General features: G+C 49.6%; 1 protein-coding gene across 4 annotated transcripts in view; it reads left to right on the top strand.

The window, feature by feature from the left end:
• LOC147673082 (transducin-like enhancer protein 1) overlaps positions 1-25,228 on the top strand; it is a 190,306-nt gene that overhangs the window by 58,138 nt on the left and 106,940 nt on the right. For all 4 annotated transcript variants that reach the window (XM_086946771.1, XM_086946770.1, XM_086946769.1 and 1 more), the window contains exon 3: positions 23,042-23,181. In XM_086946771.1, coding sequence (XP_086802897.1) covers positions 23,042-23,181 — 140 coding nt within the window. The remainder of the gene's footprint in view (positions 1-23,041; positions 23,182-25,228) is intronic.

Raw genomic sequence — 25,228 nt, 5'->3', positions numbered from 1 at the left:
CTCGTGACGATACTTGCTGTCTGAATTGATGTGTTCTCCTCCGGAGAGAATAAAATCCTCGTTTCCTGCCTTCCAGTCTCCAGCGCCCGCTTCTTCATTGATTAACATTGGTGGGTCATAGAGGCGATACCGCCGGGCAACATAAAAAGGGTCTTTGGTTACTGGTTGTCTTTGGAACCCTTTTTTACAATTGGCGTCCCAAACGTGGGGCCCATCAGCGACTCGTGGATCCAGTGGGAGAGGTCCTGACGACAGAGTGAACGACTGCAACGATCGGAAGGTACCCTGTCCGATAGACCCTCGTCTGACAGCCGATCATCCGAACTTCACTGGTTCCGAACAGACCTCTCTCGAGTGATCTGCGGTCCTGACTGGGAACCATCAGGAGTGCCACGAGAAGTACGGAGAGAAGAGGACGATCGGGCGCTGGATTCGGAAGACAAGAAACTGTCCATGCGGTCCGGGTAAGGTCGTGTAAACACGACGAATTGCGAAAGTGATAGATAATTGAAAGTGATTGATAATTGTTGAGAAAATACTAGTATTACTTTTTGTTAATTTATTGGAGATTCACTGTCTACAAACGGAGAAACAACAGGCTCTCCCTTTATAAACAGCGAAGGATAGGTACGCACCCGTCGGACCTATTTTTCCCCCTCCCCATTGAACAATTGCCCCCCCCCCCCCCATTGATTAACTGTTATAGATTGTTTTCTGGAGATTCTCTGTCTACAAACAGGGAAGATTAGGTCCCCTCTTTGCAGATAGTGAAAGGGTAGGTGACGCGAACTTTTGCGAGCCTACTTATTCTCCCCATTGACCATATTGATTTTTTATTTTTGACCTAAACATTGATTAACTGTTATAGATTGTTTTCTGGAGATTCTCTGTCTGAAAACAGGGAAGATTAGGTCCCCTCTTTGCAGATAGTGAAAGGGTAGGTGACGCGAACCTTTGCGAGCCTACTTATTCTCCCCATTGACCATATTGATTTTTTATTTTCGACCTAACATTGATTGCTCAAGATTGATTCATGAGGTATTCACTACGTGCAAACAACGTAGAATAGAAATATTCTGTCTAGTCTTTGCACGCAGTGATAAGATAGGTAGTGCTGACTATTATCCCATTGTGATCCGTCATGCCTGTCTTCTCCCCACTGGTTAATAGCCTGTTTAGCCCGGACCGCTTATTAGAGATGAACCATCCGGCTCCGCTGGAAGGCACCCCTAATAAGGACATGTTCATGAAGCATGGACTGATCGCTATAGCCTATAGTGAGCTGTGGCATAAATATACGAAAAAGGATCGAGAAAGTCAGTGGCCACTGAGAGGATCCTTTGATCTTGACAAAATAGAAACGGTAGAAATAGCCCTTCGTAGGAATGAAACAACACCTATTATGCTCGATAGTCTTGGTATGTGGCGCAAAGAAGCCACACGACGAAGGGAAGACGACGAATTTAGAAAAGGTAAAGGGCCAGCGATGGCACAGTCCCGAGGAGTAGATATGAAAGGAGAACGGTGTAAAGGGGTGTGCCGACAAGTCAACCCCGGAACACAACGACCCGAAGGTAATCCCCCGACACTGCGCACAGGACGAATAGATTTAAAACAGAACCAATGTGCTTTCTGTAAACGTCTCGGGCACTGGAAAGCCCAATGCCCGACTCTGCAGAGCATAGGTAAGAACGGAAGGTCGACAGAAAGAACAGGCCGACAGAAAGGGAAAAGGCGCGAGATAAATCAGATTAGTACGGACAGGACAGATAGAAACACCCCGTTTGATTATGCTCGATGGCACAGATTTCGTCAGACCAATTTTAACGACATGTTAGAGTTTTGGGACTGATTGCTCTCTGTTGCTCCCCCACTCTGAAAACCAAACACAATTGCAGATCAGTGTAAACAACCCCCATTAGAGAAAGGACTCAAGGAAGCCAAGCGTCTATTATATAACTTAGGATTTAATTACGGTAAAGAAAAACACACAACCAACAGTAAATAGAATAACTAGTAGAACTCTCTAAAAAACAAACTTGACTAATAGGAAAAATACAAAACATGTTATGCTCACTCCGGAAGTCCTCGAAATGTAACAGTTCGATGGTCCCGCCCATCCGAAACACATAGCACGTGTGGGGCGGGGCCTGCCAGCAACCATGGGCCAAAAAGGAGATTGCTGGCGAGAAGGTCCTGGAGGCTCCACCAAGCAGGCAATGAAATGGTCTTCCCATACTGCCCTTCCAGGGATGGCGTCCCCCGGGCCGCGAGTAGGGAGGGGGCGGCTGCAAATGACCCCCTCCCTCGTATCTCCTGGTCCGGCCATCACGAATTCCTCCAGCGAACGGATGCAGGGTGGGCAGGGAGGAAGAGGCGACGCGGACGAGCCTCTTCCACCTCCACAGGTAGGAGGCTTCCCTGCCCTGGTCCGGCGCCGATGTCCTCCAGCCGGGCGACGGCCTGGTATATTTCCGCAGCACAGGACATGCAATGTCCGTCTGGTATACTTCCATAGCACAGGACACACAATGTCCGACGGGCATATTGCGGAGCACCGGATGTACAGTGGTCCCCCAAGAGTCGGAATCAGGGGTGTAGGGTGGTCATCATGTGCGCCCCTGATTCCAAGGGGCGGCGTAGGATGCGCCGGGAGAGGAAGGCGGCACGGACGAGCCTCTCTCACCTCCCCAGACGAAAGCTCCACTGCTGCACCCTGGCGCCCCGAACCAAAATGTCCTGCTCCAGCAGCATGATGCTCTGTCCTTCGCCATCACAAGAAGTTTCTTCCACTCCCGATGGATACGACAAAGGTGGCTGCCACAGGGTCTCAAAATGGCGTCTGGGCCCTCGAAAGGCGGATCTAGGCCGCTGGAGTAACTTTGTCCGAAATTGCAACTCGGGCACTTGCCCACCTGGGCGCAAGCCCCCACCATCGACAAACATCCCCTCGACTTTGAAGATTCTACCAAAGTCCCAAGAGCCCTCAGCCCCTTCAGGCTCCCGGAGGGGAACAGCTGCATTGATCACTAATGAAATAACCACGGCACAGCAACAAGATGGCGGTGCTCTCGTGTCTGCATCAGCTTCCGTCTGAACCACCCAGGAACATTATGGGCTAACGAACTCGAGTAAGTTCCGGCTGAGCATCAACGTGACCCGGTAAGAAAGACTCTACCCCCTCCCTCTCTTGATTGACGGTCCACACCACCAGCCCCTCTGTTAGCACAGTTTCTTTTGAACTGCCGAAAGGGACCCTGGTCCAACCGCCAATCGTCGGAGATATTTTTTCCTCTGGTGCTACTTCCGGACTAAACCGGCCTCGCCCAAAATGGCGCCGGTATCAATGGAAACTAACGGACGCCTCGTGGTGTTCCTTAACTAATGAAACTTGATGTACTAAGATATATATACACGAACCATTGTGCACTCGAGGGGAAAGGGAGGAGGGTTCACTTGGCGAACGTTTGAGAGGGGTTCCGTAAAAATGTTGATTTCAATGAACGATTTATTTTTTTGATATTTATTGTAACTGGTACATAACGTCGCTTATGACGCACACCCACGGTTTACATCTAGGAAATACGATTCCTATGAGTTTGACTGTGTTTCCATTTATGAACTAAAATGCCCCTGATTCCCTCGTCACGCAATGAAATATTTTTAGTTACTTGCAAATAATAAATTAGGCCTTTTTTTCATGTTCTTGTGCTATAAAATAACCCCCTACTGTATGTGCTTCCATCGACGACATGTCAGGCCAAATTATGATTGTGCTCTCACATTTTACGTACTGAATGATTATACAAATAAAGGTCTTAAAAACTATGAATAGGCATCGCATACTTTTGTAAATGCGGGTATCGGTGGGAGGGTTTTTTCTGTGCGCAACCGTTCTGCTCTTTTTTTAAGGTTATCCGAGAAAAGGTTGTTCGGCCCCGGGTTGATGATCGGATCCCAGGTGTGATACGTTGCTTCCAAAATATGCGACTAAGCTCAGGAACTAACGTATGAAGAAGGACCTCGACTTCTGAGAATGGGTAAAGTAAAGCGGGGTGATTGATACAATGTTATTAAGATATGGTGGTCGAAGGTACTAAGGTACCGGGTTAAACGAAGAACTGATATGCCTTAGAACCTCACAGCTTTGGGAATGATTTAAGGATCCCGGAGGCCGGATACATCTACAAAACCGGGTACCTCACGCTAGGCACCTCTGATTCCTTTTTAAGCGTTTCTCTACACACGATCCTTAATGCCATCCTCGAACCTCCCCATGAACCACCTATCGCATTGCCCGCCCCCTTGACTTTCGGAAACCAAAACCCTAAGGGATTATATCCCGAAGAAATAAGTACGAGTATGCGGTAAGTAAAGGACTTTCGTGCCCGTACATTTGATGTGTTCGAATGTTGTCCCCCCACCTCCCCCTTTCCCTCCTTTTTCCTTCTGCAGGTTACATTAGAATCCCGATTAGAGTATCGTAAGGGATCTGGAACCACGTCACGCCCGATGCATGAAAACGGACTACCGCTGCAAGACGACACAAAAAGGACGCCCTACCCAATGCACGACCTTTTTATACCAGATCTAATGCTCTTCTGTCCCAAAACTGCATGCTTTCTACATCCTAACACAGACCCGAAACGTCTAACGTTGGGTAACGCACTGAATAGCCCAAACAATACACGGTCATTCTCCATGTCCCATGTGTACTGTTTGGCCTATTGTCTGTCTGTCTCTCTCTCTCTCTCTCTCTCTCTCTCTCTCTCTCTCTCTCTCTCTCTCTCTCTCTCTCTCTCTCTCTCTCTCTCTCTCTCTCTCTCTCTCTCTCTCTCTCTCTCTCTCTCTCTCTCTCTCTCTCTTTCACCCCTCCACACTTTCCCTCTTCCTAGCGACTGGCACCTAATTGACAAACCTGGTGCACCTCCTGATTGGCCCCAAATACCACAAGTATTTGCACAAATTTGTCCTAAATAAATTATATCGGTACCACGTTACTACCTCTCCTTTCCTGCTAAACATGGATGAAATTTAAATTGGCCAATAGGAAAGGGACAGGTAAGACGACTGAGGTTCCCTAAATTTGACCCACAGCCAGGGAACCATTTGTCAGTGGCTTCTATGATAAAATGTGTCTGTGGTAATGCGACCATCCCCATTCCAAATTGTCTCTACACCCCAAACAGTAAGAAATGATCGAGACACCTCCGTCTTCCCAAAATGCCTCCAGTTTGGTGTCAGCTGCCCTGAACGAGAGCCTGAAAAACGCCCCCTGCTCTAATTTCACTGTGTCCCTAATTGTTTTCCATAAGATCCCTCCTTCCCCGAGGATAAGTTTAATAATTACCGCAAACCACCCCCCGAGTTTTTGTAGTAACCAGGTTGCGAGGATTTATATAGAAAGTTAGAAAGATGTGTGCAAAGTTGAAAATTAGATCGAAAATCGAAAGAACTTGTTGCAGTAAGCCTGGTTGAAAATAAGATGTTTTTATGTAATGAAGACTTGTTTAGCCTATGTTCACCCCTCAGAAGGATGCACATCAGACTGTGGTGAATAGCACGTTGCACTTTTTGTAAAATACAAGGCCCTGAAGGCCAGCCTAGCCTTGCAAGACTCGTACTACGGAAATGGGTCTCTACCAGAAGAACTGACATCTACTATAATAGACGTATGCAATAAATGAGTACCAGACCTCGTACCTATTACAAATGAATATAATAACCATCAAAGCGCCAAAGAATTAGCCAGCAAAAGGAAGTTGTAAGGAATCCAGCAAACCCATCATCAATTGTTTATACGTTAACCGCAAGAATCTCCAATGTAGCGAGTGCTTACCCCAGTTGCTTGGTGTTGGGAGAGAAATAGATTTATGTAATTACCTTCTTCTGCAATATCTCTAAAGACTGTCTTTTCAAAACTCATTTAAGGGTATCACTGTCGGAGGAGAAAGAGACCGGATGTGGGAGCACGCGGCCTGACTGCGGATTGTGGAACATCAGCGACGGAGGCCGAGGCGAGACCACAGCAGTAAGGAGACGCAGGACGGGGCACTGTTTCAGACAAAGCTAAGGAAAGGGCTGACCTGAAGCCCCTGCTCTATGATCGTGTGCCAAAAAGTCCCCGCTCTCTGAACATGGTTACGGACCCGCCTGTCGCAAACTCTCCGTCCCCCTGATCTGTTCCCGACCTGGCCTTGCTCCATCCCCTCCTCCTCCGACCTACCATAAGGACTGTTCACACCCGCACCTTTCCACCCGAACTCCCAAGTTCCTCCAAATCCTACTGAGCTACCCAGAGAAGAGTACTCCCTGCGTCAGAAGGGAGGGAGCTCCGACTAAGTAGACCACGAACTATGTTAATCTTAGAACGGTGACCTAGAACTCCACCAAGGGTCGCCTCTAAAGAAAAGATGAACGAAGTATGTGGTTCTACCCGCTGCTGAACGCCTTGAAGATGATGGAAGCGACTGGAAATGCTCACCACACAGATTCAAGAAACAAACAGATCTCACAATTCTGGAACAATTGCATTTTCCATTACCAATCTATGCTCTGCGTTACAAAAGAAAGTGCACCTGCTCCAAAACCGTAGCGCATTTCTCCTATGGGGTCTGGCGAAACAAAACAAAATGTACCCCTGCCCGCAGACCTCCAAAGACTCAATCCACATGAACATTTCTGTTGATAAGTAATCCAGGTGCTCAACAGTGCCAACAGAAGACGGCATAGACACTGAGAACTCTGATTTTTATTTTTATTATATCTCATTTCTCTCCCAATCATCATTGGACTGACTATGCTCCCGCCGAGTACAAAAAAGGACTTACTTGTATGATAACTTACCAGTTCTTATTTCGAATGACTATAAGTACCTATGATCTGTACCCAACGCCCTCGCTACGTAATTCTAGTCTGATATTGCATTACGATGACTTTTTCTGCAACCAACTTAACGATGAACCCGCCTACTAGATGATGAGATTTTTCAATATGATGTTTATAATGTGATGTTTATGTACAGTTCTTTTGCCTAAGTCCCCTCTCCCTTACTTATGATCGCTGCATATAGGTATAGATAGGAAATAGGCCAGCAAGATGTCTTGGAAATGTTAAAGGGAGGACTGTGGAAAATTAACACAAACTTGGTGAACATTATCGGCGTCATCTTGCCCCTTTTCAAGCCCATTCGTGCGCGTAAGCGGCAGCCATTTTGAGCACCATGGCCTCCCTGCCCCTCGCTGATAGCCAGCGCGTCTCTCTCTCTCTCTCTCTCAACCTCGCAAGCATCCCCCCGCACACTGACAACCCCCGCTCTCTCATGCCTTGGGTCATAAACCCCACTTCAGCGCAGCTTCACCACAGAATCCCATCCTGTTCCCAGCGCGACACCTCCCCTCATTCCTTTCATGGCCTCAAATCCTTTTTGATGCAAACCCCCTTTTCCTGTATCCCCGTTTGTCTTCCTTGTTCCCAGGCCGCCACCTGGCCCTGCGGATACTGTTTATTACCCCGTACAGTAGGAAGCTTCCCCTCCCCATCAAAAGACCCTCGAACCGATCAAAGCCCCCACCCTATGAGATCCGATCAAACCCATGCATTCCGTGAATCGGCGGAATGCCCTGCTGTGCGACAAACTTCACCTGTTGTGACCGGGGTGGGGAATCCAACTGTAAATGTATGTGGGAACGGGCCTGATGGGGAGATTCCGAGGATGTTCTTTCAACTATCAACGTGTTGCGAGAATGTGTTATGTGCAATAAAGGTCATAAACCCTAGTATAAGAGGCCAGGCCTCAGAGATGTGGTTAGAGCACCTCGTGACGATACTTGCTGTCTGAATTGATGTGTTCTCCTCCGGAGAGAATAAAATCCTCGTTTCCTGCCTTCCAGTCTCCAGCGCCCGCTTCTTCATTGATTAACATTGGTGGGTCATAGAGGCGATACCGCCGGGCAACATAAAAAGGGTCTTTGGTTACTGGTTGTCTTTGGAACCCTTTTTTACAGTACTGCCCCTGGCATAGATGTTATATATATATATATCTATCCCTCCCCACTTTCCTGAGGTTATTCTTAGCATTTGGATGTCTTTGCAACCCAGATCCACCACTTTGATTGTTATCTGAAGGCATTGCCTTACCCAAATAGTTAGGCCTCCCATCGGTCGGCCACTAGAACCTCTACTGGCCGGAATTGAAAATTTTAAATAGCCAGGAAGAAATATAGGGTCACAAGCCCATGTCTCCTGAAATAGACAGACTTCAAAGCCGTTGACGAAATCAATCCAGTTTTGGGACATCAGCTTGCTACTCAACCCCGCGATGTTCCATGAAAAAAACTTCCCTGGACTGGGGCCGTCCGTTGCATCAGCTCCTACGCAGGACATCCCAGAGTCATTTGCTAAAGTTCCGTCATGCCCCTCCCTCTCTCGTCTGATATCCTCTATGTTGTGGTCAACCTCCTGGGTGCCAACAGTGCTAAGTGTAATTAGTTCCTCGTTTTCAGAGTCCCTAGAAATTGGAATACACTCCCCACAAGTTTCCTCCAAAACCACAGTCTCCCAACCAGTTCTCATTTCATTTGATTCCACATTTTTAGACAAAACAGTTAACTCAGGCTTCCCACATATATCCCGACGGGTCATACCTTCCCTATTGTTCGGGCAATAATCAGAATTTGGTCAATGGACCCACCCTGAATCTTTCATTACTTCAAAACGATTATACATTGGTCCATTATAAAAATTGCCCCGTTGTGAAGGTACCATGAAAGGGACAAACCCCGGGGAGGGGAAATTGTTACAGCAACTTGATTCACTGGTCATACCAAATTGAACACCTGTTGGTCTTGGATAAAAGAATGTGAGATCGACAACACCAATTCCACCACTGCTTATGCCCCAATTTTTCTTCATAATCAGACATGCCACCCCAGGATCTAGAAAATTAACAACTATACATCCCCCCCCCCCCCCCCCCAAATTCTTAGGAGAACAACCTATCCAGTCTGTCCTTCTCACTCCAATAATCAGCCCGTCCACTTCCCCGGGCAGTGGTCTATTTTCCTTCAACCAGTGCATTACCTTGTTTTTTAGCATCTGGAAGGATTCTCTTTGCCCGGCCAACAAAGGTGGTCCATTGGTGAGGACAGCCACGAAAGGATAGGAATCTGGGGTGAGATTCATAGGAGGTATCCTACGGGGTGCCTTCATCGGGAGGGTGTTAGGCAAACTAGTGGCAGCAGCAGCAAGATAGGATATTGGAATACTTGATAGTGGTTGGGAGCTATTCAATGCAGTGTTATTAATTTTGGAACTGTCTTTAATACCCCTAACAGGAACGCCAAGACGGGATTTTGAACTGCTTGGTGAGGGTTGGGAACCATTAGATACAGAGTTACCACTTTTGGAACTGTCTTTATTACCCATAGCCACAGTATCAGGCAGCTTGGTTTGTTTAGTGGTATTACTACTAGGGCGGTCCGCCAAATCTAAATTGGTCTTGGGGATTTGTCCCTTCGACTGAGGCCTACTTGCAATGCTAACTATGGGGTGAGGGGGCACAGTGATGGACACACCATTTGCCTGGCCATTTGGTTTCAGAGAATTAATGCTATCCCCCGTTCTAGGGTGGGACTGAATTAGGGCTTTGGTGGAAAAAAAGTTATCTAGAGTAGCCTGCTAGAAATGATCCAACCGATCAACTAATTTTTTAACTCGTTCCTCAATAGGAATCAGGAGAGACCTCATCAGCCTCTCCAACTCGAGGAGCAGGGCTGGAGTAGAAGATAAGGTCTCGGCCGATCCCACCGCTGAAGGGTCATTCGTGGTGGATGCAGGACTAGCCGGAACAACTCCGTCCTTACCAGTCTCCACCCCACCAGAGACAGCCCCAGTAGGCTCGCAGGAAGGGCGCAGGGATATTCCAACCTTCCTTATTTTTTTCGGATGTTTGGGAAGATAGCACTTATTCGGGGCAGCACTTCTTTTCCTTTTAATACTTGGTTTGGTTTTATGTATGTAAGTTGACATGCTCGATTGGGCAGTGGACACCTGCCCTATAGGTAAGCCAGTTGGTATTGAGGGCGAGGTGGAAGGCAAAATGGGCAAGCTGTGACCCGCAGACGAGCCAGCCAACAGCTCTGATGAAGGGGGAAAGGTAGAAGGCGTTTCCAGTACAACTGGCAAGGTTAGAGATGACAAGGGAGGAACCAATGCCAATGCCTGGAAACCCTGAGGTTGCCGTTTCTCCAGAGGAATTTTAAGAAGTTCAATAGATAACCTACGCTCGGCGCGCCTCTCCGCCAAAGCGATTTCTTTGTCAATATCTTGGGTTACCCGACTAAAATATTTGTCTAGAGGACCCGAGATGGTTAACCCCACCTCACCTGAGTAGGGATCTGGGCAGTGGTGTTTGATGGAGAAGACATACTTTGCAGCCAACAAGCTTTAAAATAAACAGTACTATATGAGCGAACACCAGGAATCTCTCAAAACGGGGAACGTACTATGTCAGGTCGTCTAAAGTCGCAATGTCAGAGGGTGGGCCCAGCCCAGCCTCCTTCAGCCCCTGACGGCCAGAGATGGTCCCGCCCTTGTCCCGGCGCTCTCCCGTGCGCTCTCGCGCAGCGGGGATAATGATTTCCCTTAATAGGGAAGTGATGGGCGGGGGGGCGTGGCCAGCAGGGAAAGCAGCCGAGGTGAAGCAGATTGGGCTCGCAGGGACTCCTGCGTGATGGAGTCCCTGCTAACGTGCTCGCAGCCCTGCCAGCAACAGCACTCCCCAAATCCTAGCACTGTAGACCGCCCCTCTCCCAAACAGCAGCTCCCGCTGATGTCACACGCGCTGCGGGACCCGCGGAGCGGGTCCGGCGAGTTGCTGTGGGTTTCCAAGGGGCAGGAGTCAAATGAAGAAACCGCAGCAGTCCGGTGGCAGGTCCAGACAAAGGGCAGGTAAGCGTCCCACAAACAAAGTCCTGCAACCTGTTTTTACTCCGTGGGCATCAAAATAAGGCTTTTTGGCCGACTAAGGTCTGAGCGACTGACCTTTGTGTCCTTTTGCAGTTTCCCTCCATCATCTGTTCGATGCCTCGCCCTCCCTCCGTTGGAGGTTTCAATCGGGGCGCCATGTTCTGCCTGCTGTTCCTGGGTGGGCTGTTCTTTCCGGGCATGAAAGTTAGTGTTTCAGCGCTTCTTTCTTCACCTTTAGCTCTCCGCCGCGCTCCTTATGCCTTCCGATGTTCGTCCCTCTGTCTGTTTGGGCTGCTCTTGCCTGTTATCGCCGTCAGTTTGGTTCGCTTTCCGAGGTCGGACGGAGCTCCGGATTTAGGCTCCTAGTCCCTTTGCCATCCAAGTCACGCCCCCTTAAATGTGGATCTACATCGGCTGAACCGTGCTGCCTATATATTTCACATACAAAGTTACGCGTAAAGCCTCGGCAAGGCTACAGTGTAGCACAGCTACATACAAAGTTACATGTAGACCCTCTACAAGGCTACAGTGTAATAGAGCCACATACAAAGTTACGTGTAGAACCTCTGCAAGGCTACAGTTAACTAAGCCATGTACCATATTACAATTACTGCATTTACAAGGCTAGAGTGTAACTGAGCCATGTACCACGTTACGTGTACATGTTCTGCTTATTACTTAGGCGCCCCTGTGCTGTGTCACAGAGAGCCGCAAGTGGCAGGCTGGCCATGCGGACAAGCTTCCGCCTCTTCTAACCTGCTCACATGTACCGTGGGCCACACAAGAATGCTCCGGTGTAGTATACAACACTCACAAACATTGGTGCACCTTTACACTCATTAGGGTTTCTGTAAAAGAAGATTTAGTAAAGGTAAGGATTTGTGATTTCCAGTCTTCCGTATAGTTGGGGGTAGTGTGCGGGCTGGACATCACCCGGGTATTCTCAAACATGGGTGCCCGGAAACTGTAGGAGGCCAAGATCCGGTAATGACTGCAGAGCCCGTGTGCCACCTTAAATTAATGAAGTCCCAGTCTCTGCTATGGGCTGACCTAGACCCAGCACCATCAGCTTTTTTTAAGGAAGGGGAGAACGTATTGGATGACAAAGCATGGTCCTCTGGCATATCAGACCTCAGCTCAGACGTGACTTGCTCCCAACCCGGCCGGTCTGCCTGAGTAAGACCACAACATGTTGGACCTTCCGCAACATATGGAATTTTCTTAGTTTCCATCTGTTTACCTCTTTGACTATGTGATAACGCATCAAAGGGACACTATTAGAATTTCTTTTTGGTCTGGCCTAGAGACAACCTTCTGTCTAGTCAGTTTCATATTTTCCAAAAAATCAAATACAAATAAAAATACACCCTGTATACTCATACAGGGACTTTGAGTGAGCCCTCTTCATCCATTGGTCTGTTCGACTGCCATTCACATGTAGCTTCCACCCACCACTGATGAAGGATGATGCCCCAAAACCGGTCCTAGGATGCCTGTTTACGGTCCAGGGAGGACCTGGCCTAGAAGTTCTGGCTGGACTGTTCCCATTGGGCGCAGGGTCAAGACTGATTTGCATATGGCTGGTCTTAAACTGGAATGGCATGAAAAGCACAAAAAAATCCTACATTGATTTAGGCCCAGATCTCTGTACTGGGGTGAATGCATGACCTTGTTCTGCATTCTGTCCATCACTTGTTCTTTTTGCATTTGTCCCCCTGCCACACCCTACAGAACAGGGTGAACGGTCGGCTCCCTTGTGCCATTGGATCTCTTCATAGTAAAAGGCTGCATGTTTGTCCACGCACGCATACAAAAGGAGTCCTCTCATGCCCAGAAGTGATTAGACAATCTTGGTTTTCATTTTTTTTTTTTTTTTTGTGACTGGTCATTTTTAATTTTTATTGGTTTGTAAAATGCACATCCCCTTTAGATGGTGAAATTTTGACAAACATAAAACATTGCAGGCTTGCAAAGTCTTGACCTACTGGCTTTGCCAATGCTTGAGATTTTTAGGTATAGCCCAATCTATGACATCACTGATGACCGTTGCCTCTTGCCCTCACGGCACCACAGAGGTACCTCTCGCAGACCAGCCTCTGGCCCCTACAGTTGCCCCTGCCTCTCTGCACCCCAGAGGAGCCCTGCCATCCTTCTGGTGCTTGAGACATCTCACTGACCTGCCTCTACCTCTGCAGTGCCTCCTGCCTACACTGCACCCCAGATTGTATTGTATTGAAACTACATTTATATAGCACTTACTACCCCTGATGAGGCGTCAAAGCGCTTTTTCTGCGAGTGGCACGCTACTCCGGAACCTATAAAGGATTAGTGGTGAATTAGTATAGTGTAATATTAAAGTAATTTGAGTGGTGGATATTAATCAGTTATTTGGATTGAGAAGGATAGTGGAGGGATAGAAGAGGGAAGGATTAAGACTTGTTTTGTGGAGGTCATAGCAGTAGTGGGAGGGGTTGGGATGAGTAAAAAGGGATGTGAAGGGGAAGATTCAGAGGGAAGAGTTTAGAGGTTTGTTTTAGGGGTCAGTATAGTAAAAGAGGTGTCAGATGATGGAGTAGGAGAGAGTCTAGAAAGGGCTGTTTTGGGGCTCATAGCAGTGGTATGGGTTTTGGGATAAATGAGCGAGTGGATGTAGAGGATACATTGATAGCGGTATTGGTTGAGAGATAGGGCAGCGCATTGGAAGGAGTAGTAGAAAGAGGTTTGAGATGAGTCGAAGAGTTGAGGTAGAAGATATATTGATAGAGGTATAGGGTGAGAAGTAGGGTAGCGCATTGGATATGCTGTCTTAGAAGAAAGTAATAAATATATAGATCCATAAGTACATGGGAAGTTTTATAGATGCATAAAGGAAGGAAGTATATGTAGATTAAATGTATTGATAGAGGTATAAGGTGAGAAATAGGGTAGTACACATAATATTTTTTTGGGGGGGCGGGAAAGTAACAAATATATAGATCCAAGTACATTGAAGGTATATAGATGCATAAAGGAAGTAAGTATAGTGGGTTAAAGATGCGTTTGATAAACTGGTTTTCAAGTGTTGTACTTAAACATGTATTTATTAATTTTTAAACATAATCTTGGACCTGTTTATACGAAGCAATACACATATATAGGTACATATCTATAGTCCAAATAAATGCTTGCATACAGAGGGATAGTCTGTATATTTCTGTTTGCGTCTGGTGCTTCTATGGGGAAGAGCCAATTAATGGACTCTGGGATCTCACAGTGCAGCCTCTGTGCCCCTACAGTGCCCCCTGCCCCCACTCCACCTCCGAGGGACCCTGCCACCCCTCTGGTGCTAAAGACCCCCCCACAGACCTGCCTCACTGCCCACAAGGCCCGGCCTCCATTACTCCGCCATGGCCCTTCGACACCCCCAGCGGGGCACCGTCGCCCTGGCGGTGCCCCCGTGCCCTCTCTGCGCCTGACCCACACAGCCCAGCCGTGCCCAGCCAGCTTCCCTGGCCCTGTCTTTGATGGCGTGCCCGGGCCCCGCCGCCCTGGCACGGAGGCGTGAGCGGTGCTTTCTGCCCGCTTCGCGGCTGCATCCGTCTCCCTGCTGTCAGGCTGGCAGCGGTGCCAGGCGCTGCTCCAGATCTGTCACTGCCCTCCCCGGAGCCAGCTTCCTTTCCTCTGCGTCTGACCGGGATGTGGGTGTGTGCCAGCTTCTGACTGCTGATGCCATGTGGGCGGGCGAGGCTGCCTCTGAATCCGTGTGGCTCGCTGCCCGCTCTCCTTGCCAGGGTGGCACAGCATGCGGGGATCTTCTACAAGGAGAGGGGGTTTGTGCCACCCCTTCTTGCTGCTTCTGAAAGGCTGAGGGGTTGGTTCAGAGTCAGTCCTCTAAAGAGAAATGCAAAAAGAACAATTGATGGACAGAATGCAGAACAATGTCCTACATTCACCCCGGTACAGAGATCTGGCCTAAATCCATCGTTTTTTTTGCTCACCATGCCATTCCAGTTACGATTTAACCCAGATCTCTTGACTGGGGGTGAATGTACGATTTATTCAGCATTTTGTCCATCATTTCTTTGCATAGCACTTCTCACCCTAAGTGGGGTGGGTATACTCAGACATGGGTCCCTTGCTCTCTGTGCCCCTGGGATCAAGGATTATGACCGAGAATATACATTATGTTATGATTTGACATTTGATGCATTTGCCAGGAAACTGTTTGGATAGTTCATCGTCTATTTACTGATGTGTCTATATATGCGCACTGCTGTCTTTTCTCACAAGCCCTCCCATGCACTTACCACCTCAACCTTCTGTGCACCTTTTTGCTCTTCAAATATCCACTCCGGGATTGTTTTGTTCTGTATATAAACTGAGTAACTTAAATTTTGTGATTAAATAAAATCACATTTAATTGGTTGTAAAACTGTATGGTGGTGCTTGACTTTGTTTAGATACAACAGATTCATTCTTGTACGTGGATCTATCTGTCTTAAATTGCTCTCCACTGGGGCATTATCTTACTGTCCCATTCTCTACTCGGGCTCAGTTGTTTTTTAGGTTGCCCCATTGTTACATAACTCTTCACTGGATTCAAGCTCGCCCGGCTGATGAAGAGTTATACCCAGAAACCGGTCCTTGGATGCTTGTTTCTGGTCCAGGGAGGACCTGGCTTGGCAGTTCGGGCTGGACTGTTCCCATGATGCACAGGGTCAGACTGATTTGCATATGGCTGGGTCTAAACTGGGGTGGCATGGTGAGCAAAAGATTGACGGATTTAACCCAGATTTCTTGACTGGGGTGAATGAATGATTTATTCAGCATTCCGTCTATCATTTGTTTGCGTAGAACTGTCCAAATCGCAGTTTTTGGCGTTACATGAAGCTTTTCTGATAGCGTCATACACTGTTGTATTTTTAAAACCACATACTTTTTATGTAAAAGAAGAAACGTACTAAAAGTTAAGATTGTCACATTTAAGTCCTAGAAAGAGGTGATATGGGCCGGTTGTGGTGAGTTACAATGCCTCTCCTATGCCCCTCCCTGTGCACAGCCTCTGACGTCACGAATGGCCTCTCAGTCCTACAGTGCCTTGGAGGCCAAGCCACCTCAAGGCGCTAGCTTCCCTGTTGCCAATGACCAGTTCTAGACTTGTTTGAGCAGGAGTCTGCGACCCGTGGTTTCTTCTGGCGGGATCTCGTCGATTGCCGAGACAAGAAGCGGACTGACTCCCCCTGAAGAGGGACTGTGGGTGGATGACGCCTGTGGTCCTGGTGATTGATGGAGGAGGAACATCTCCTGAGTATGTAACGATTGAAGGGTTGGAAGGTTCCTGCTACCCTAGATAAGACGAAGGCCCATCCTGGTGTCTGCTGGGAGGCCGTGTAGTCATTGATGAGCTGGGGATGGGTGATCCTCATCGTGATCCTCTGATGTCCGCTGACTGCTCTCACGGATGATGCCCGGCGTACACCGGTGCGGGCTGTGGTCGGTCTGGCTATGCACAAGTCCACTCTGGCTCTTGAGCGGTTACAAGTTCTTCGGTGCTTCTTCGAGGGCTTGTTGAGCTGTGAGAGGTGGTAATAGGTGCAGGTTTAGCACCCGTGGTCACGCGGTTAATGTTTGATCAACTCCGTCTTAGGTGCATTAAATACATTTGGCAGAATCAACAATTACTGTAATTATGGTTTAATATTTTTGTCCATAACAAGACCATTTTTAGGGCTCGACCTCTGCCAATTCGCTTGCGCATTGCTGAGATGTCGAGACATATTGGAGCTTAACGAGAGCTTAACCAAACTGGCGATTTGATGCTGTGCCCGTGAAAAAAGCGCATGCACGCATCAAAGGCACCAGCCTCCCTCCCATAAGCTTTCCCCAGCGTGCGCTCTGGCATTTCTCCTCCTCTAATTATTCACTGCCCACGGCCGGCCGACACATCAAAGCCTGCTGCTCCCCGTGCGTCTCGTCACCCTTACTCTCCCCTATTCTTCCCTTCTTGCCTCTCCCCGCTGCCCCTCGCTGCTTGTACACCGTTTTCCACTCAACACTTTTTTTACAGTGGCTTTTAGTGTTTTAGAACGCTTTACATGAGCATCACTTAAACTACTTATTCACATTTGACAAAGCAAATAGTGATTCACCCAGAATTGGATGTTGAGTTGACGTCAAGACTCGAACCCTGTTCCTTAGCTCTAAAGCTGGCATCTCTGGCTGTTACACCGTATGGTCTTCTGTTTTCCGTGGTGCTGCTTTTAGTAGAAATAGGCATTTTAAGTTCGGGATCAGGTAAGGGTATTCATTTTCAACTCCTACAATAAAATATTTCAGTAATTGCCTTTTTTTAACAATAATGTGATTCTCCTAGAATCATAGGATGTTGAGCTGCTGCAGAGATTCGAACCTGGTTACCCTCCTCCAAAGTCGGCAACTCTGGACATGATGCAACATCCTGTACAGTGTGGGACTGGTGTCTGCAGCTGGATACATAGGCTAATCTTTATTCCTGACAATCCACCCAGAGCAAGAGGTAAAAGATTCCTGGTTCTTGCTGTGAGCAGCGTATGCCCTTCCCAATGCGGCCGTCCTTCTCTCGTTATTGTTACCTTTATCTTTTAGACGAAAATATATTTTTGAGGAATGCATTTAGTAATTTTTACCTTTCTCTAAAATGAAATTGTCAGCTTATTTTTTCGTCGGGTCCACTTTCATCATTGTAGATTTTTGTGAAAAATGACATTACCTCGGTCACTTCTTCAGAGTCCAATGTAGAATTAACCTTAACTTTGCATCTCTTTTACGCGCCACGAAGCTGTACCATCCCAAAGATAGGAATCTTGCAACCATAATCAAAAATTATTTTAAAACTCAGTAGCCCGTACTATAAGAGATCATGGCTAGCCCAAACACTTCCTATTAATTTGCTGTTCCAACAGATGGGCGTTGCAAGTACCTGCATGTATATTCTTGCATTTCTCATGTTGTCCCTCTTTCGTGTTTACTGAAGGTTTCAGTAACCTCCTCACTATGCCCTGCAACTCAGGTTCAGGTGTGGACTTTGCAATAGAGCTCAATCGGGGTACGACAGCAGTGTTGTGCAGTCTTAAGACTGTTTGCTGTGTGGGTGCAGGCCTGTTTCCCCCATTTCGTCTCTCCCCTTAAATTGGGTTGTGGTTTTGCCTTCAGTTTTAGAGGCAACCCTCCCCCTCCCCTTTGCGGTAATATAATCTCCTAGAGTGCTCACAAAGCTGCTGGATCTTCTGGTGGCTCGCCAACTTTCCAGGGGGATTTGGATTTACCAGTACTTGAATGGCTAGCATTTCATGCTCATTCTCAATGACTGGCTTGATTGCACACCTCTCAGGAACGTTTTCCCCTTGGTTCCTTTGAATGGAGGCAGATTTACGCTACATCAAACATAAGTCCTTACCAGAAGTATTGCCGTGTACCTTTTTTCGACACTGCATTGGGAGAGTCATTTCGATACCATTTCCACAGTAATAAAATTGAGGTCTTTCCCTAGAAGCCGTCTCAGTTTAGGTGATGTTCCTGCAGGCTATTGGCTTTACTCACATGGGGAGTAAAGCATGCAGTAGTACTCTAGGTACTACTGTATGAACGTGCACACATGTATACATGCCTCCAACCCTGGAGCCGAAGTCTGCTTGCATGCATGTCTTTGAGGTGAGCAGGAAAAGCACCAAGGCACTCTGTGATTTACAGCTCCGCATCCCTTATCTGTTCTGTGTAATATGCTTTGAAGTGCAAATACTTGATACCCAGGGGGAGTTGTGAACTAAGGGCTCTTTGCACATGGGCTCTTAACACCCAGGATCACAGCATCACCGATTTGTTCAGACTCCTGGCATCCTCCTTTTAAATAATGAGGGATGCGCGACCCCTCTTATATCTCCGCTCTCCTTACTCTCACCACTCTCCCCTCCCTCTCTCACCTCCCTCTCACCTCAATCTCCCCTCTTCTCACTATCCTCACTATCCCCACTCTCCCCTCTCCACTCACCACTATTCCCTCTTACCACTCACCCCTCTCTCCCCCTCACTCCGCTCTCCCCTCCTCACTCCGCTCTCCCCTCCTCACTCCGCTCTCCCCTCACTCTCCCCTCTCCTCACTCTCCCCTCTCCTCACTCTCCAATCCCTCTCTCCCCTCCCTCTTTCCCCTCTTTCCCCACTCCCCTCTCTCCTCACTCCCCTCTCTCCTCACTCCCCTCTCTCCTCACTCCCCTCTCTCCTCACTCCCCTCTCTCCTCGCTCGACCCTCTCCTCGCTCGACCCTCTCCTCGCTCGACCCTCTCCTCGCTCGACCCTCTCCTCGCTCGACCCTCTCCTCGCTCGACCCTCTCCTCGCTCGACCCTCTCCTCGCTCGACCCTCTCCTCGCTCGACCCTCTCCTCGCTCGACCCTCTCCTCGCTCGACCCTCTCCTCGCTCGACCCTCTCCTCGCTCGACCCTCTCCTCGCTCGACCCTCTCCTCGCTCGACCCTCTCCTCGCTCGACCCTCTCCTCGCTCGACCCTCTCCTCGCTCGACCCTCTCCTCGCTCGACCCTCTCCTCGCTCGACCCTCTCCTCGCTCGACCCTCTCCTCGCTCGACCCTCTCCTCGCTCGACCCTCTCCTCGCTCGACCCTCTCCTCGCTCGACCCTCTCCTCGCTCGACCCTCTCCTCGCTCGACCCTCTCCTCGCTCGACCCTCTCCTCGCTCGACCCTCTCCTCGCTCGACCCTCTCCTCGCTCGACCCTCTCCTCGCTCGACCCTCTCCTCGCTCGACCCTCTCCTCGCTCGACCCTCTCCTCGCTCGACCCTCTCCTCGCTCGACCCTCTCCTCGCTCGACCCTCTCCTCGCTCGACCCTCTCCTCGCTCGACCCTCTCCTCGCTCGACCCTCTCCTCGCTCGACCCTCTCCTCGCTCGACCCTCTCCTCGCTCGACCCTCTCCTCGCTCGACCCTCTCCTCGCTCGACCCTCTCCTCGCTCGACCCTCTCCTCGCTCGACCCTCTCCTCGCTCGACCCTCTCCTCGCTCGACCCTCTCCTCGCTCGACCCTCTCCTCGCTCGACCCTCTCCTCGCTCGACCCTCTCCTCGCTCGACCCTCTCCTCGCTCGACCCTCTCCTCGCTCGACCCTCTCCTCGCTCGACCCTCTCCTCGCTCGACCCTCTCCTCGCTCGACCCTCTCCTCGCTCGACCCTCTCCTCGCTCGACCCTCTCCTCGCTCGACCCTCTCCTCGCTCGACCCTCTCCTCGCTCGACCCTCTCCTCGCTCGACCCTCTCCTCGCTCGACCCTCTCCTCGCTCGACCCTCTCCTCGCTCGACCCTCTCCTCGCTCGACCCTCTCCTCGCTCGACCCTCTCCTCGCTCGACCCTCTCCTCGCTCGACCCTCTCCTCGCTCGACCCTCTCCTCGCTCGACCCTCTCCTCGCTCGACCCTCTCCTCGCTCGACCCTCTCCTCGCTCGACCCTCTCCTCGCTCGACCCTCTCCTCGCTCGACCCTCTCCTCGCTCGACCCTCTCCTCGCTCGACCCTCTCCTCGCTCGACCCTCTCCTCGCTCGACCCTCTCCTCGCTCGACCCTCTCCTCGCTCGACCCTCTCCTCGCTCGACCCTCTCCTCGCTCGACCCTCTCCTCGCTCGACCCTCTCCTCGCTCGACCCTCTCCTCGCTCGACCCTCTCCTCGCTCGACCCTCTCCTCGCTCGACCCTCTCCTCGCTCGACCCTCTCCTCGCTCGACCCTCTCCTCGCTCGACCCTCTCCTCGCTCGACCCTCTCCTCGCTCGACCCTCTCCTCGCTCGACCCTCTCCTCGCTCGACCCTCTCCTCGCTCGACCCTCTCCTCGCTCGACCCTCTCCTCGCTCGACCCTCTCCTCGCTCGACCCTCTCCTCGCTCGACCCTCTCCTCGCTCGACCCTCTCCTCGCTCGACCCTCTCCTCGCTCGACCCTCTCCTCGCTCGACCCTCTCCTCGCTCGACCCTCTCCTCGCTCGACCCTCTCCTCGCTCGACCCTCTCCTCGCTCGACCCTCTCCTCGCTCGACCCTCTCCTCGCTCGACCCTCTCCTCGCTCGACCCTCTCCTCGCTCGACCCTCTCCTCGCTCGACCCTCTCCTCGCTCGACCCTCTCCTCACTCGACCCTCTCCTCACTCGACCCTCTCCTCACTCGACCCTCTCCTCACTCGACCCTCTCCTCACTCGACCCTCTCCTCACTCGACCCTCTCCTCACTCGACCCTCTCCTCACTCGACCCTCTCCTCACTCAACCCTGAGGAGGGTACCGAGGACAGGGGCAGTGGGCACGGTACATGGATCGGCCTGGTGAGCCAAGGGCACTGCTATAGACTGTACTGAACAGCATGCAACAAAGCGCGGGTGGGTGGAGGGGCACGCATGCGTTGCAGGCGGGTGGTGAGTCAAACACAACACGGGATGGTGAGGCAGGCAGCACAACGTGGGCAGGGCAAGCAGCACAACGTGGGCAGGGCAAGCAGCACAACGTGGGTGGGGCAAGCAGCACAACTTTGGCGGGGCAGGAAGCATAACCCAAGGGGACAGGGCAAGCTACACAATTTGGTAGATGGGTGGGCCAACATGGACAGTGGTAAAATAGCCAGAGGGGCCGACAACACTGACATTGCGAGGGGGTAAGGAACACGACAGACTGTGAGAGACAGGAAGCAACGCCAAAGACAGCGGGTGGGAACAAACACGCGCTCCTTTTGGAGCATCTTCACAGTAAGATAAAAGTAGCTCCGAACGTACAAGCAGTGGAATGACATGGAGGAAGGAAGCAGTATTTGGAACATGCTCCAAGTAAGGGCCTAACACAAGAAGAGAAAGTCATGCCGGAAAACGCAGACCAAAGAGGAGGAAGCAAATTAGAATGATAATGGAGCCAACCAATGGTACGCAGTGGGCGGGCTCTATGCCACCTATAAGATTCAGGAGGCGGTAAGGGAGGCAGAGCGGGGACATTTCTGGGTTCTTTACACAAACTGAGGCGCCTGATTGCCATTCTGGACATCGAATATTCTCGATTGGCTATCCTTGATGATGGTACCATGACGGCGGCAAGGCAGCTCGATCTGTCTGCATCCTTTGGTTCTTCCTCACCCTTCGCCTTAACTGTTTCAAATGAGTGGGGGCCAGATGTGGCGTTGGTTCGACCCTTCCCGACAGTCCAGACTGGAGCCGGCTTCTCCAACGAGTAGCTTCTGAGCTACAGACGCTCTCCAGTTATGTTTAAGTAGATGTCTTCTGCCCAACGCAGCCTACTAAATTAGAAGATTTTGTTTGAATTAATGTATCAAGTACAGGCATTAAAAAGTGTGTATTCGAGGTGAAAAGGTGTGTATTTTCAGAAATCATAAGCTGATGTTTGGAGAAAAGTGACTGAATTTACAAAATATATTTATAGTTGATATGCGAGTAATAAATGATGTGGCACTGGGGAGACTGTTTATTGATATATTTTTTTAATATATTTTTTAACATTACTGCGGGCGACTATGCCGGGTGCACTAAGACATCACTGTTGGTAGTACTCTTTCACGTGTTGAGTCACCCATGTAATGTTGTCTGATGTAGCCGGGGTTACAACAGTTAGAATATTAGCAGTGGGCTAAAAGGGGGGGGGGGGGTGCAACTTAACCGTTACACGGATTACATCAATGTTCAGGTGGCATGCAGCTAGCCCACCTTCCAGTGTCAGCACCACCTCAATACCTAGCAGGTGCCTCAAGAGAGGCAAACCTGCATGGAAACAGGATTTCAGCTCATTCCATCAGGAGGTGAACTGCAAAGATTCAGGTTGGTGAAGTGGTTGTCTCACCTGTTTAAACAGATTAGTCTGGGGTACTCGAATGACATATCGACAAGTGTGCCGATGAGTTTCTGCGGAGCCTCTCACTTCATCTGAAGCTGTTGGGGCATCTACGCCCCTTTCCTTCGGAACCCGTAGACCTGATATTTCTAGAGCTGTGATAGGCTCAGCATTAATTATTAGAATGCCCTTGTGATTGGCAGCTCTGGTGATGACGCCAGTACGTGTCTGTGATGATTTTCTTCTTTCTTCCAGACTCATCTGCAGGCCTCTGCGGCGGCGGCGGTTGCGGCCAGTGCGGCCTCAGGCACGCCGCAGTCCCTCAAGCTCACCTATCCGGAGACTCTGGAGCGCATTAAGGAGGAGTTCCAGTTTCTGCAGAATCAGTACCACAGGTAGGTGCCTCCCAACCCAGAATGCATCAATGAACCAACCATGTATTGAATCCGCACCATGGTGCCTCCCAACCCAGAATGCATCAATGAACCAACCATGTATTGAATCCGCACCATGTAGCCTCCCAACCCAGAATGCATCAATGAACCAACCATGTATTGAATCCGCACCATGATGCCTCCCAACCCAGAATGCATCAATGAGCCAACCATGTATTGAATCCGCACCATGGAGCCTCCCAGCCAAGAATGCATCAATGAACCAACCATGTATTGAATCCGCTCCATGGTGCCTCCCAACCCAGAATGCATCGATGAACCAACCATATATTGAATCCACACCATGGTGCCTCCCAACGCAGAATGCCTGGACGGGGCAGGTATTGAAGGCTGCACCATGATGTCTGCCGAGTATGAGCAAGAGAAGTCCTACCCAAACGTGATCCCTGGTTCTGCGTAGTGCATCTACACCCTAGAGGTGTGTAGGAAGCTGTGAAGCCTTGCCCTCGTCTTTGTTGCATCTCAGATCCTGTGCGGGTTCCTGCTCTAGCCATTGCTTTAGCTTAGCTCTAGGTTTGGTTCCACTCTTGGATTTGACTCCAACCTTTCTTTTGACTGGTTGGTCTATTCCCTGTCTAGTTATGTATACTGGTGTCTTCTTTTCCAAGGATTGCTTTGGTCATGTTCTGTGGTCATTGCCTTTTTGCTTCCTCGTTTTTAGGTCTCGTCTAAGCCATCGCGTTAGCGATGCTTTGGCGAGATATAAAGGATGGGGCATTCAAAAATACTTCCAAAGTGCAGATCGTGTACAGTGCATGTGCGCCGGGCGCGCGCACCATTTGTCCGCCTGCTGATCACTTTCGCGGCCGCTTTGATGTTCTCAGTGAGCCGCGCCGCCACTGAGAACATCAAAGCGGCTGCGAAAGTGATCAATCACCATTTGCCATCGAAGCCCTCACTTTACTGCTTTGCTTGTTCTATAGAGTCACGTAAGTTTGCCTATAGCGCCGTACTGTGACAAAACCAAATAAATCGTCAAAAATAGTGTGCAAGCCAACTCTCACCTGTATAACGGGAAAAACGTTCGCTCTCAAAAAAATAGAAATAATACATGAAAAATTGAGATATGCTTATTTCCGACTCTTTTGGCCAATACCTCGATTTACCACTAGGTGTTACACGAGGAACAAACTGCACGTGCATACTGGTGGAAAACAATCTGAAAACCACGGGCATTTGAAGCAGCCTAAGATGCTTTTCTCATCCGGAGAAAAAGAAAACAGAACCGGTATGCTGGTTCGCATTACTTTGCAGCGAACTGTGAAACGGTCTGTATTCATTCCTCGAGTCAGCTCTGTGACCACGGCCTCCTATCGAGAGTCCACGGTTGGCACGTGTTAGCTTACCAACTATAGTCACACATCAGTGACACAGAAAGGCATAAAACATGGCCTCAATGAGACGGTAGTAAAATATGCAGGCATTCTATTTTAAAGTGCGTTTGCCAATTTTCTATTTGATTCCTTTTGACACTTTTAAGAGGCAACCCATTAAGAGAAAATAAAAACCGCTCTCTTTACCCAGTTCTTCTCCTAAAATCACTAACAGGCGTTTATAAAATGATCCTCCGTTTGATAACGTACGCATGGATTTGGAGACCTGGTGTGACATCATTCACTGTTAGGCGAATAACACAGGGGCACCACACCAACGCCTTGCAGCCATTCACGTTCCAGCCTACCATGTGCATGCTTGCTCGTTCATCGATAAACGTGCCACAGACGCAATACATAGAAGTGGGTATTACAGTCACTCCATGCCCACAGTAGGAAAAGTTGTTCTTCTTATTCCCACTGTGCCAAACATTTTCACATTTGCAAAAAGGGCGGTGTTGTGCCAAGAAGAAGCACAGGTCACATCTCCCTTTGAAATACAGTAGACAGACTAGACAAGACTGGTCTCAGCTCAGTTACCAGCACACCAAAGTTCACATCGCTGAAAGCACCATCGCAACTGACGTTAACAGAATCCTCGGCTCGGTTTCCTT

The sequence above is a fragment of the Lissotriton vulgaris genome, chromosome 12 (genome assembly GCF_964263255.1).
Source record: "Lissotriton vulgaris chromosome 12, aLisVul1.2, whole genome shotgun sequence".
NCBI classification, from domain to species: Eukaryota; Metazoa; Chordata; class Amphibia; order Caudata; family Salamandridae; genus Lissotriton; species Lissotriton vulgaris.
Note: the sequence above shows the minus strand (reverse complement) of the source record. Positions and strands in the feature narration are given on the sequence as shown.